At 43.9% G+C, this 14,708-nt stretch overlaps 1 protein-coding gene across 1 annotated transcript; it reads left to right on the top strand.

The window, feature by feature from the left end:
* The first annotated feature begins 2,521 nt into the window (after positions 1-2,521).
* LOC125709182 (retinal rod rhodopsin-sensitive cGMP 3',5'-cyclic phosphodiesterase subunit delta) lies at positions 2,522-11,760 on the top strand. The gene is made up of 5 exons (XM_048977366.1): positions 2,522-2,747; positions 9,743-9,831; positions 10,519-10,644; positions 10,848-10,953; positions 11,237-11,760. Exons 1-5 carry the CDS (start codon positions 2,698-2,700, stop codon positions 11,316-11,318), a joined length of 453 nt encoding a protein of 150 aa, XP_048833323.1. The 5' UTR covers positions 2,522-2,697; the 3' UTR covers positions 11,319-11,760.
* Positions 11,761-14,708: the final 2,948 nt, after the last annotated feature.

The following is a 14,708-nucleotide window of genomic DNA, read 5'->3' as shown; positions in this document are numbered from 1 at the left end:
CCCCCACAGTCCAAAGACATGCTGAGGCTAATTGGACTTGCTAAATTGCCCATAGGTGTGCATGTGTGAGTGAATGGTGTGTGAGTGTGCCCTGCGATGGGCTGGCCCCCCATCCTGGGTTGTTCCCTGCCTCGTGCCCATTGCTTCCGGGATAGGCTCCGGACCCCCAGCGACCCAGTAGGATAAGCGGTTTGGAAAATGGATGGATGGATGTAATTGTGTATTATGGCCATACTAGAGGTCTTTGGTTCTACCCACCATCGGCATGGTCGGTTGGCACCACAAAATGTATGGCCCACAAAACCTTGTGCCCACAGTAAAATATGATGGTGGTTCATAGATGCTTTACGGCTGTTTTGTTGCCAGTGGTGCGGGCAGGGGTAGCTAGAAATTTGGAATTCTTGCCACCCTGACAAAATGTCACCTCCGGACATTCTGCCAAGCACATGCTGGAGGGAGAGCCCCTCTCAGTACCGTTTGCCTGAGGATATATTCTGAGGATGGGGTGCTGATCTACTGCTCTACTCTGACCCTCAACTGGAGCAGTGTGTCACACCCACCTCACGGAGGCAGCAGCCACAGCTGACTCCTCTTAGCACTAATCAGTAGAACTCCCCGCTTAAGCCTCGCACTGGTCGCAGTGCGGTGTGAGGTATTGTTGACATGCTACTTCTTAATGCTTTAACTCTTTGTTCGTCCCACAGTTACGTTCCGTCCGTCTGGCCCTTCCCAAACTTCCCGCGCCTCCTGCCTGCCATCTTTCCACTCCGTCCCTCCCCCCGTTAAGCTCCTCATGGAATCCCCCTCTTCGTTCGTCCGTGTCTCCTGACTGATCCCCGGGTCCTCGACCCTCGGCTCCTCCCTTAACAACTATGACACTGGATCACCTCTCGTCTTCTAGTATGTTGTGCAGACGGCTTCTGGCTAGAAACCAGGAACAGCTTCTGACCCATCCCTGTTTGGCCCGGAATAAACCTGGTTGCCTGGAATTCCCTGTCCTGGTCTTGCTTGACCGAACACAACGATTTTGGAAGATACTTAATAAATATTGTAAACTGTGAATATTGCCAGTGAACAAACAGATTACTATTGTGGCTTGGAGGATAAAAATTTAAATTCACTTATATGTTCAACTGCATGATGACAGAAACGTATCTGTATTGACAGCAAGGCAGTGTGCTGTGCTTTGTTGAAAGCCAGAAAGACCATTAGACTTTGTTGGCTGGTATAATTTGGAACAGTCAGACACTGACAGATCTATTTTCAGTCATGATAGTATTATAAACCAGTGTCTAAATTTAACTGAAATTATTCTGGCTCAAATGACAAGATGATGATACATATTAAGACGTGTTACTCCACAATGATACAAAAAGGACTGCCAGGTTTCATAGAAACATCTTGAGATGTTTATTGTATCAAAGTAGTCTTTAAAATGTGATTGTATGCATTATTCAAGCCATCACTGTTTACAAAAGTAAATGAATATATCTGGGAAAAGAAATGAGTGCATCAGTATCAATCCTAAAAAAAGAAATTTTATATGGAAATTTTGTTGAAATAACAGATAGTTTTGATGTGAAGATTTTTGTTATTTACAGAAGAATTTTATATTTGCTGAATTTAACAGCCAGGCAGATTGATCAATATCATCCATCTTTATGGAATAAAAATGACTTAATTCTGGAGGAATATCTAGTGTCAAGTATTGCTGAGTGATTGTCTTTATGCACATTAGCTCTGAGGAGGGCAATGAGTTCAGGATCTTTTCTTATGTTAACTGATAGTCTATTTAATAGATATAGGTTTCATAATTTTAGCTCAGTGTGATGTGGTGGTTCGGTGAGTAACACTGTTACCTCACACCTCCACAGGGGTTTGAGCCCTGCCTCTGCTCTGTTTGTGTGGAGCTTGCATCTTCCCTCCATGTCACAGGGGATTCCTCTCAATACTGCAGTTTCCTGCCACAGTCCAAAGATATGCTGTTATGTTAACTGACATCTCGAAAATGATTTCAGAGTGCATGGGTGTGCTTTGTGATGAGTTGAAATTACTTCCAGGGTGTAACCCTGCAGTGTGCCCTCTTCTGCCTGGGATCAGCCCCCAATCGCCCAGAGACACAGTCCAGAATAAGCAAATAGAAGATGGATGGATGGGTCTTAATATATTGTGAGTCTTCATCAGCACTAACTTTTCAGAATAATGTGTAAATGTTCACATGTATATAATAATTTCCAACTAAATGTCTTTTTGCATGCTAAACGCGAGTAAATATTTGGTACATTTTATGGCTTTCAATACTGGGAAATCCGTTCTGATTACTTATGGTGCAGAAATGCTGATATGAAGTTTGTCCCCTACACGTTGCCATACAGCCGTATCTAAGGGACGTCAGGTTGCTTGGGGTTGACCCACCTCTGCTGAAATAAGCCCCTCCCATGATACCCGCCCCTCCGCTCTCATTGGCTGATTTCGTTTCGGCCTCGTTAGCTATCCGGTCGAATTAGTTGTCAATCTTTTAGGAATCTATTTAGGGTGGATTGATTAAGGGATCAACGAGGGTATCGCTTTTAAGATTAGCGCTACATCGATGTGCTTTTCTTTTATGTTGTTTATGTTTCGTCCTTTTTCCTGAATTCTTTGTGTAGCTGTAATTATTTAGTTTTTTGTTAGCGAAAGCTGGAAATTTGCGAAAGTATGTCTTCAAACGAAGACAGAGCCAAGGAGATTCTCAAAGGGTTTAAACTGTATCCTTCCCCGTGCCGAGCGCTTCAGCTGCGGTGCTGTTACTGAACTGCGCAGGCTGCTCTATCATGCCCGACTTAAAGTGTATTACGCATTTCGCCGATTTGTTTTTTATTGTGAGTGTAGCCGGTTAGCCTGCCGCTAGCTATACAGCTTGTGTGCATCAGCAGTGCTCAGTGCGGGTTGAATGTGGAATACGGTGCTGTCAGATATCACTGGCCGGTTAACTTGGAGTCATAGAACTTGGTTGCTGTCGGTATGTGTACCAGCATTGCATCTGATATTTGACACCATGGATAATGAAATGCATTTCTTATATGTATGGCCAGTAATCGCTTTATGCATTTCCGCATGGCAGACTAACCAACTTTCATGCAAACTACTAAGATTAGTAGCAGCAGGTCTGGGAAGTTCGCCGGGTTGACAGTTCGCTAGCGAGCAAACTGCAGACGTAGGATTATTTTGTGGAACTGGAAATTGTTGAACTAAAACATATTACATGAGTACTTTGCTGTTTTTTTCCCTGATGGTAGTTATGGTGGTGTGCTTAAATTATAGTTCTGATCTCTAGATCTGGCGCTGTAAATTGAAAACTTGTTGTCCAAAGAAATATGCAGCTTTCCATAATGCTGCAGTTTACATTATGGGGTCTGTCGTTCTTAAAATAGATGCAGTACAACAAATGGAAACAATTCCGGCATGATTGTTCCTGGTTTTTTCCCCATGAAGCCTCGAGGAACTTTCCTAAATGCGTTTTGAATGATGATAATACGGCTGGTGCTTCCCACCTATTTCAGCTTGTGCTGGTGACCTTCCTTACGGAGTGCAAGCTGACTTTTTAGGCTTGTAATTCCTTAAATCCTTGGGTTGCAAGGACAGGGATTTGCTGCCCTGCCATAGTCTGGTCTGGTCGGTGCAGCATGCTGCCTGCCACGGATGTTTGGCTGGCAGGTTCTTCAGTGCATTTAAAAATTGGTATTACAGGGGTAGCACGTAATGTTCATTATCTAAGTGCTGCTGTAAGATTGTGTGGAAATTGCACCGTTGATAAATCCCATTGGACATCTTTTTTGGGTATTAAACTGAATTTATCCAAATTCTGATTGAATGGAATAATAAAACTATTCCAGATTGGTGGACTTTGGATGTTTGATTTATTTGAAAGGTTACAGAGCAGAATTGACTTGGTTTCCCACTCAGAAACTGAGAATATTTTAGCATCATTGTTGTGGCACAGTATCAAGTAAGTAAAATTCAGATGGTCATAGTACAGAACGGGGTACGAAATGCTGATCCAGGAGTGCTGGGATCCAGCAGGTTTTTCACCCTACCTGATGAGTTACTATCTGCCTGAGATCAGGTGTGGTTCATCAGAGAGCAGGTAGGATGGAAAACCTGCTGGATCCCGGCACTCCTGGATCAGGGTTGCCTTCCTCTGGTATAGAATGAATATAATTCTATTCATGCGTATGATTCATGGGTTAGTTCACGTACAGAATTTACTTTCTAGGTTATACTTTTTGTGTACTATATACCATTTTTTTTGTGTTTTAATTTTTTATATACTTTTTTGTTTTCTTTGAATATACAATACAGTAGACCCCCTGGTTTCAGTTATCTGTGAATTGTGAAGTGAATACCTATGTCTTCTTTTTGTTCCTTTGTCCTTTGAGGGGTATAAAAAGCATGATTTTCATTGCTCTTTCAACCCTTGGTATAATAGAATTAGGCTGAAACGTCAGAATTATATTAATACTGTATTTGATGTTGGTAATGTCTTACTCTGAGTGATTTATGAATTGCCATAAGTAAGTCAATGAAAATCATGCTACATGAGGTCTATGGCTGGTTCCCTGTTTTTCGTGGTTTCGGCTATAAGTGGTAGGTCTCCTAATGTAGCACTCACAGATACTGGAGCACTGCTGTATTTATGACAGCTATTATTGTTTTGCTCGTGTAATTTTGTGATGAATCTTGTGTGGAATTTCTGTTTGACGACTATCAGCTTCCTTCAGACAAGGCTGCGTTTGTTTCTCAGTCATTATACCAGCCCATGCGTCTTCAGGGACACTGCAGTGAAAATTCACTACAGATGCTCCACGCTTTTCCGAAAATCCTGCTTTACGGTGGTGTGATAGCGCTGTACATTCAGTAGTCATCAAACTTTGAGCTTCGATCTGTTCCCAGGCTCCCAATATGCCGGCTGATGCAGCATCTTCGCAGCCATGGTTCCAGTCTCTGTCGCGATTGCGACCGTAACCATCTCATGGTAACATACAATGTACTGTTCATATTCGACTTGCAATATTTTCAACATATGATCGGTTCATTGGAAGACGAGCGCATCATATGCAGAGGAGCATCTGTGTATTTGCAGTACCACCCCCCCCCCCCCCCCCCCCCCCCCGCACCAAATGTTCCAGATCTAGCAATGTAATCCTGAACCAGAGCAAGTCATTATTGTCCTTATCACCTGGAAACAAGGTCTCAGCAGTGCTGTGTGCTAGGCTAATTGGCAAGTTCAAGATCATTTGCAGAAAATTACAGTTCCCTGTTGATTGTAGAGCTTTAATGACCTTCTTAGTTAAGCGCAGAAATTTTATCTTCTCTTTGAGATCTCTTGGTACTGTTTAAATGTACTGTTCCCTGTCTTGATATTCCTTGAACTTCACTCCGTGTGAAACTGCAAGCGACTGCTATCACTGCAAACATGTACGACGGCAAAACCCGCAATGCATGCGGTTGGCTTGAGGAATGTTAAATAACTTTCTGAATAAGGACAGTGTGAGTTGCGCAGAGGGTCGTCTGCAGCAGTCAGAGGCGGCATCTCAGCTCCCCTGGAGCACATTCTCTGTGCCTGTGTGCATTCTGGGCCTTTGGGGAGAGTGTGCTGTTCTCAGCGCCTTCCCTTGATGACACAGGTCTCCTTCGCCCTTCTCCTGTCCCTTAGAAACGGGAGCCAGAGAACAGACACTCAGAAGTGAAACCGGAGACCCCGTGAGGAGCCACTGCGTGCGGCGAGGTTTTCTATGGCCTTCCGGAACGTTTCCGGCTGCAAAAGGGTGGTTTCAGTCAGCCGCTGATGGTGGATTGTTCTCGTTCCAAAGCCACGCCTAGCTTAGAACTCTTTGGATTTCACTCTGAGGTTTATGAAGAAAGTACAAATGTGCGTACTGTAATGCTACAATGGAGATGATCGGTTTATATACATTTGTATACATTGTGTGTCTGCCTTTTACAACTCGGGTCCAAGAATCTACCCTGTCATCTTCAGCTGTATGATCTATGGGTCACACGCTGTGATGAAATTAAGACCTTGTTGGTCATAGTGTAAGAAAACAGTGATAAACAGAATATAAACAGGAGCGTGAATTATGTTTTGACAATCTGACAGTTTCGACACAATGCAGTGCGACATTTACTTCAGAATGGAAAAATAGAATCAAAAATGGTTTAAATAAGAGAAAGCGAGTTCTATAGCTGTAACCCCGGTGCATCTGTTCCTTATCCATGTACATAAACACTTACTACAAATGCCAGTCACAGGTGTCATCCCTGCTGCCATGACTGTATGTTCTAGCCTAATTCTGGTAGCAGTACTGAGCTACATAAATTTTCCTTTAATTGACATATTAGCATGATGACCTTTCGGAACGGGCTGCTCTAGATTTCCAGATGGTTACTTTTAAGAGTGATTTTCCAGGCGTGGTGCTGATGACGGACACTCTGCTCTGTGGACTAATTACAGGAGAGAGCGTGCCCGGTGCTGGAAGGGCCCTCTCCCCACGGCAGCCCCCGCCTCGCCACTACCGTGGCCCCCGGCAGGTCTCACTCCACACATCTGTCGCTGCTAATTTCAAAAGGCACGTTAAAATTGAATTTAAATGATTGTGTCAATTGGACCGGTACAAGTGAATCAATGCGTTTAAGAAATCATCTGAAGCGACAGTATTAAACGCAGTGACGTTCACTGCCGCACCCTTTGACTGGAGAATGTGCTTGTTAGTGTGCTGGCTTGCAACCCTTTGGTATATTTGCCAAATAATTTAGCTCCGTTATCCATATATGTGTGTGCCACTGCTTCAATATGAGGTTTCTGCTGCTATTTTTAGAGCACTTGAGTAATATTCCAGTAATCTGCTGCAACAGTAGCGGGTGTCTTTATTTAAATGCCCCCCACCCCCGATTTTACTGGCTGTCATTTGCTTTGTGCTAATCTTAATGAGAAATGAGGCGGTTATGTAGGTAATTAGTCTGCAGGAAGTTGCATTAGCGAGTCTCCTGCCAGACATATTTTTTAAGGTGATCGTCGGAAGTATACCTCGTGCAGAATGGATTGGTTCCTCTGATTAAGGTAATTGCGTGTGTCACGCTTCCAGAAGGCGTGGTCTCTATATCGCAGGCTCAGGCCGTCGTATTAAGGCTGTGAGTCTAGTTCTACCAGCTACACAGAGTCCTGGATATGGACCAGTTTGAGTCTTAATGGGGCATCATATACACCATGTGAAATGCCTTTTTAAACGTTTTTTTAAACTTTAAAACTTACTCCTTTTTCCCAATAGTCAAAGATGTTGATTACTTGATGAAAGAGACTTCTTGTTTGTGGTGCTGATTATTTCAGTTGATTCACTGTAATGGGTATAATTAGTTCTAAGGAATTTTCCATACAGATTTTTAGTGTGAGACTTAAATCATATTTACTAGGGCAGTGGCACTTGAAAGCAAATGTTATCCCGTATAATTAAACAAAATGTCATTTATTGCCTTCATCTGGCAGAAGCTGTGACAGATTTAGATTCTTCTGATCTTACCCCCCCCCCCCCCATGAGTCGCTCTGGCATCTTGCTGGACACCTTCACTATAATTGCTCATATTTCTCAATTCATTGAGTTTGCAAACCTCATGAAAATTCAGGGTGCAGAATGTACCACTGGAACTGCATTCACTGCTTAGGGTTTTAGTTAATTATGTGCTATTCATTTTTGTCTTAAACTGGCAATTTCAGTGAAATGCAGTGATGTGCATTAGACTTATGGGATGCAAAGTTGTTTGTCCACCATTTTTACAAGACAGTGTTTTGTCTTGGTCGGATAATGTGATGTTGCTTTTGCCTGGAGATATACACACACTTGCACACTTCATAAATGCATCACATTTACATTTGTTTATTTAGCAGATGCTTTTGTCCAAAGTAACGTACAAGCAGGGCCTGCAGCATGCAGCTGCCAGAAGGCCAACTAAGCATAAGTGCACCCTGGCTAAACACCCAGTGAATGACCTGTAACTAGCCAGAGTTGGCCTTGGCACAAGAGCGACACAGTATTCCATTCATCACTGACAAGGCTCCACATGCACTCTTTATATTGGGAAAATGCATGCATCATTTACGTTCGGGTCTTTGTACTCATCCCAGAGTAGACTCTATACATACATACAAATACGCATTATTAATCCAAAGTGGGAGATGCTGGAGCCTCAGCAGAGCTTAGAACGGAAATTGCACGAGTACAAGAATAATACAGACAACAGGAAATTTCAGACACTAATGCATAAATGAAATAAATGGATCTGTAAGAATTCCCAGCCATCGATTATGTCAGCAGCAAAGGGACGATGCTCAGAAACAGAAGGTGGGGGGGTCCTGTTAAGCCTGCTGAGTGCTGACACTCACTTTCCTGCAGCAGTGCCCTGGGGCGCCCACTTCAGCTGCGGGTGACGCTGAGTGTCTCTCCGGCGTCAGGCCCCGCTTTGCCCGATCCGAGCAGAAGAGCTCTCCTCGCTTCTTGTGGCAGGACTGCTGGAGTCAGTCAGGTCCCGGTCATACTGCTATACGCACCCGTCCCCTTAACTAGCTGCCACTTTGCCAAAATTAAGCCACCACCATTAACAAGCGATGACAGCTTGTGTGACGCCGCAGCTCGATCTGCACGCTCTTCATCCTTGTCTGAGTGGGAGTTAGGGAGTGTTTTACTGCCTGTGTTTCTGGGTTTGGCTTGTTGCTGCGATTCTTGACTTGGCTTTTTCTTGGGAAAATTAATTTCATGCCAAATTCTTTCTTTTTCGTTTCAGTGCTTTGGTTGGTTCTGTTTCCCAGGCCAGCCGCTGCTGTGTGTGGTGGTCTCCTTCAGCATGTCATTTTCTTTTCTGGACGTGTCAAGGTCATTGGCAGGTCTGAGACTTTCCTGATCTTCAGCATGGAGTTTGACTGAACCGTCTCCTTTAGCGCCCGATATTCCGGGCTAGTTTCATACCTGGGGATCTCGGCCATGGGTGAACCTTCCCCGGTACTGTGTCGGCATTGTTCCTGCTAGATGGGGTAGCGCGTAAAGCTGGCCTTATACTTCAAACAATATCCAGACTAACCTAAATCGAACACGTTGGCAGGAACAATCTGTCGTGTAGTTAAAATGACAGTCACCTTATTCGTTCTGTGTCACACCACAACCCTGGATGGAACAGAATATTTTTGATGCGGACAGAGCTCACGTAAACGCATTGTGGTGAGTACGTGAGTCATTTTAATAAAGGAGATGAGAGCTTTTTTAAAATGGAAACTGCTCTCTCTACACCATTGGTCTGCTAGCAGGGAAGCCAACAGTTTACACGACGCTCACGGCTGCACGCTAGTGAAACACACACACTCCACAGCAAACATTACACGGTTACAAAATTTACTATTAACAGAAATGCAGAAGTACACATGTTAGTTTACATTATTTAAAGTGCAGTGGAGTGCCAGGCAGGCTGATTTCTGTATAATTAGTCCTGCTGACCAGCCCTGTGGTGTCACGTTCATCAGAACGATCAGACACATGGAAAAGTTCGCCTTGGGGCACCTGCTCGGGCAGTTTGCTGAGAAGGTGATCGCCTCTCATACAGCGTCGTGTTGCTGAAATTCCGGCAATTTTATGTCGCGTATACGGGCACCTTAACTCAGTGTTTCATTCCCTCCCGCAATTGCCTCAAAATTCCCAGCTTCCTTAAGTCTCCTCAACAGGAACTGGATGAACCTAAGAGACGCAGAGACCGGGAAGGTTCTTTGGCAGGGGACGGAGGACCTCTCTCTCCCGGGGGTGGAGCACGAAGGTGATGACACTGTCTGGCACCTCTGCTGCTATAGAACACTTTAAAAATAAAATAAAAAAAAAAAAATCCAAGCAATTTTTTAAAAAGATTTTAAAGACGTTGCAGGAGAGTGATTTCTTTAAGGATTCTCCCAGTGAGACTGGAGGGTTTTGAAGAGAGCCGAGCCACTAGATCTCCCCCCCCCCCCCCATCCTCTCTGGCAGCAGAGATTGTTTCATGTCATTTAAATGATTTCCTGCTTTGGCACGCTTTCAGACATGAGGCACTTGCTGTCATTGTCATCAGTCTAAGCCTGAAAGTGAGGTGGTGACACGAGGAGTCTCAGGCAGAATATCTCAAAGGCCTTTGTGTCTGTGAATTGAAAATGATGTTGCTGCTGAATTATTGCTGGTTACGATTATCATGGTGCGTCATACCTGCACAAGGGTCTTTGCAAATGTTGGCCACTTTTTAGTTATAAGAAGAGGTACAATTTACCTATTTATAAAGCTGCGTGTATTGCCACAATTCAGGATGAACTTTCTCAAAGGTGCTACAGAAAGCCCTTAATCATATCGCCTGCTATAAAGTCATGGATACATTAAGGTCCAGTGTATAGGAATTTAATGTGTTAGCGTTACTATGTGTGTCTCCTGTAAAGGTTGCTGATGTAAATGCTGTTTTTTTCGCATATTTTTGTGCTTTCAGCTCGTGTTCCCAAAAAGATTTTAAAGTGCAAAGCCGTGTCCCGAGAGCTGAATTTCTCTTCATCAGAAAAGCTGGAAAAGTTCCGTCTGGAACAAAAGGTTTTATTTAAAGGCCAGTGTCTAGAAGGTAGGCTGTCCTCCTTTGATGCAGTTCAGTTCTGTGGTGTTTTGGCACACAGTGTACCAGATTTGTCAAGGCACACACTGTTTGAACATTGCCAGGTGATTTTCGCCTGCAAAAGCGGCAGAGCGTTTGTGTTGTATCCAGTCTGAGATTAATGTGGGATGTCTGCAGACATGGCTTTGCTTTTTCTCCCTCCTGTCCTACAGAGTGGTTCTTTGAGTTTGGCTTTGTCATTCCCAACTCCACAAACACGTGGCAGTCTCTAATAGAAGCCGCGCCAGAGTCACAGATGATGCCTGCGAATGTTTTAACGTAAGTGTCCCGCCCCTGTTCCTGCTAATCTTCTCTGACTGACGCTTAGTAAAAATGAAGTCAACTGCTAGCTCCAGATTTCCCGAAATTGCCTTTAACTTTATTTCCAATTTCCGGAAACCAGTTGGAAGTTGAAAACTTAATTGCTTAGAAGAAGTATTTCGAGAGGAAGACTCGGTATTATGATGTGTTATAATAATGTAGCAGTAATCTGATACCAAAGCCTACGCACTGCTTGCTAAGAGGTTAGTAATTGTGCCATCGTTTTTCCACTCCCCCTCAGTGGTAACGTTGTGATAGAAACAAAGTTCTACGACGACGAGCTCCTTGTAAGCACTTCCAGGGTACGACTTTTCTACGTCTAAAGCCAGACACCTTCAATTTTATTTATTTTTAATGTTCTTTTTTTGCTAAGTGAAAAAGGAACAAGTCTTAAAAAGCTAAGACTTTCTAATGGTCAGAAAGGGCCATGAGGGACATCTGTCCAATGCTGTGATCCAGTCTCCTTGATGGGAACATCGCAAGAATCCAAAATACAAGCCAGTTAAGACCATTCCAGCTTTCTGCAGATTTTTGTATATATGAGCGACGATGCTCATTGTTATGAATCTTGTAAATTTTATTTGTACATTTTCCCCCCTTTTGTTTCTGAATTTTATTTGCGATGTACACTGCTGCTTTAGCTTTTTTTTTTTTTTAAAGCTTCCAGTTGTAGTTGATGTTCTCAAATTTTCCCAAGCTGCACTACCTGTAAAATAGTTTGTGTTATATACTAAAGGTAATTATGGATTAAAAGGTACAACACTACAGTGAATCTGTCTTTCTGTGAGGTGTGTATGTGCAGGTCTCCCATTGTGGCACTAACCACTCACTTTTGTCCATACAGTAACCGTCGCTTGTATCTTTGTAGCATTCAGGTATTGAAATACCACGAATGCAAGAGATGGTATCGTCACAAAGTGCTTAACCTTTTGATCCACGTGTCAGTCTGTTGGTAGACTCACTTATACAGCAGCAGACAAAGCTTCTATCGATATTAAGCACCTTCTAATGCCTTAAGATTCAGATTCTATCCTTGGAATGCTGCCATCCAAACAGAATGTAGTGAGATGTCGGACCATCCTTTGAAAAGATGCCTCCAGTTATTTTTGGAATGAAGGACGTAGGAATCCTTCACACCGCATTTCATAGTATGTACTGTATGAGGGCATATTATCGTATGAGAATATCCTGAGGAAATGGCAGCAGATCCATAGGCTGCGCATAGTTCTGTAAAGTGGCTGGTAGACGGCCGTGCCGAGCTGATGCTGGACCTAATGACTCCCTGCTTGTTCATATCAGCAGACATTGTTCATTGAAGCTGTCCTTGGGCTTGTGTTTGGAGGAAGACAGTCTGGTTTTACGAAAATGAAACACGACTCATCAGACCGTATTTTCTGCTACTCAGCAGTCCAGCTTTTGTTCTCCTTGCACAAGGTTATACCTTGCTGTGCACTGCCCTTGAATACAAGCAGTCCCCGAATGACAGCCCAGCTGCAAATTCCAGCTTTGTGATGCTCATAATATATATTTTGACTTAACAAAGGGTGACTGAGATGATGATGCAGTTCTCTACTAATATTTGAGGTCGTGATTTATAGTCCTCAGTGACAATTCAGTGTCCACCTATTCCTGTCAGTGAGATTTGGAATCATTGCCCCAATTTTCCAGTGTGTTTTGTCTCTGCCATATGCCGTGATCATTTATGAGTTTCTGCCTTTGCATATTAAATTGTTTTGGTGATGGGTGCACTGTAATTTGAGCACCAGCTCTTTGTCTTCTGTTAGTTGCTTCATGTTTATTCTGAAATGTCACAAATTTGTCCAATAACTGTACATTGTTTGAAGTCATTGTAATGTTCTGGAAATTATGCTTATTAATGCTGCTGCACGATAATAATGGAAAAAGACCCGTGATTTTATCGAACAGGGGACTGGTATATATAACTGAACATCCATCCGTTTTCCAAACCGCTTATCCTATTGGGTCGCGGGGGGTCCGGAGCCTATCCCAGAAGCAATGGGCACGAGGCAGGGAACAACCCAGGATGGGGGGCCAGCCCATCGCAGGGCACACTCACACACCATTCACTCACACACCATGCACACCTACGGGCAATTTAGCAAGTCCAATTAGCCTCAGCATGTCTTTGGACTGTGGGGGGAAACTGGAGTACCCGGAGGAAACCCCACGACGACATGGGGAGAACATGCAAACTCCACACACATGTGACCCAGGCGGAGACTCAAACCCGGGTCTCAGAGTTATTTCCCTTGTGAAGAAGCAGCAGTGATGTCTTGGTTTTGTCATTCCTGCTCACCATTTTGTTAAACCTGCATCCAAAGTCCTTAACCCGTCTTCCCGTCCCTGTGCTGGCGATCCCTTCCTCTGCTCACCTTAATATTGGTTTATATGAATATGGCTTTTTCCTTGGTTCACTGGGCCCTGTTTTGGTCAGACGACCTTAGATGTCCTTGCTGGTTCAGCGTGAGCTGTTTGAGAGATCTGAGGACTTCCTCATCATTCTCGGCCGGGGGCACACATCTGCTGTGGAAGCCAAGCAAGTTGGTGGGTCCCTGTCCCCCTGAGCCAACACTCACACGGGCTTCCAGGAAAAGCCTCCTTTTTACTCGCTGTTCCCAACTGCATCCCCCGTACGGGACAGCCTCACTGTTACTCTTGGCCTCCCTGTGCCTTTGATGGACTTTTTAGTCACGTTTTTTTCCAGAAGTGTCTCTGCAGTGTTTTTTCCGCTGGTGTTCCTGTGTCTGCGTGGGTGGCGTTTGCGGCGCGTAAATTGATCTCGCCGGCTTCACAGCTCAGCAGGAGACTCGGTGCGCACAGTTCCGTGTGGAGAGGACCAAACAGGAGCAGAAACAGAAGATCATTCAGGCCAGGGGAGAAGCACAGCCCGCCAAAATGCTAAAGGCGCTCCCAGCACAGAGATCCGGGAAGGAGCCCACAGTCATTGCAGCTTGGCGTAAACCATGACTTTGACAGTGTGGTGTTATTTTAGGGAATGTGACTTCAGAATGAGAAATTCCATAATCAGGTTACAAACACAAAATGTTCTCCTTATATGTGCTGGAAGGGACCAGGGCAGCCTTTACAGTTTCAATCAAAAGAAACTCGAAGCACATGTGTCTTCCCCGGCTAATTTCACTTTGTCTCGGGGTGGATGGAAGTTTATCGGAGTCGGTGGCCAGATTTCCTAAGATGGAGCCCTAGTCGAAACACTCATGTCGCCTAATGGGTTGACTGGAAGTTTCGTCAGTTTTTGATTAAAAGAAAAAAAGCCTCATTGCAATTTTAGCATGGATACATTGCATACAAATTAGCTGACAGACATTCTTTGGTTGGTGCTGTGTGACAGTAAATGACCTTTTCATTGCAAGTTGGGAGAGGCGGTGACAAAGAATCCAGGATACTTGAAACTAAGATGCATGAGAGCAGCCCAGAACATAGCAAAGACGGGATGCTTAGCATCTGTGGATCGGGACCGTTCATGTGGTCGTGTTACATTAGAAGACAATCATGGATGAAGATGACAGGTGTAATGTTTGGAAAAATATAAATAGATCAGGTTAGTTTCAGTCTCCACAAGACACCATGTAGATAGTGTTTTAATATTTTTTCCTAAACATTTAAAAAGCTACTCATTTTGTTATGAATTTCAAATTTGTTTGATGGAACTTTAAACACAATTTACTGATATA

The sequence above is a fragment of the Brienomyrus brachyistius genome, chromosome 15 (genome assembly GCF_023856365.1).
Source record: "Brienomyrus brachyistius isolate T26 chromosome 15, BBRACH_0.4, whole genome shotgun sequence".
Taxonomy (NCBI): domain Eukaryota; kingdom Metazoa; phylum Chordata; class Actinopteri; order Osteoglossiformes; family Mormyridae; genus Brienomyrus; species Brienomyrus brachyistius.
The sequence above is the reverse complement of the archived record's forward strand: the minus strand, read 5'-3'. Positions and strand labels throughout refer to the sequence as shown.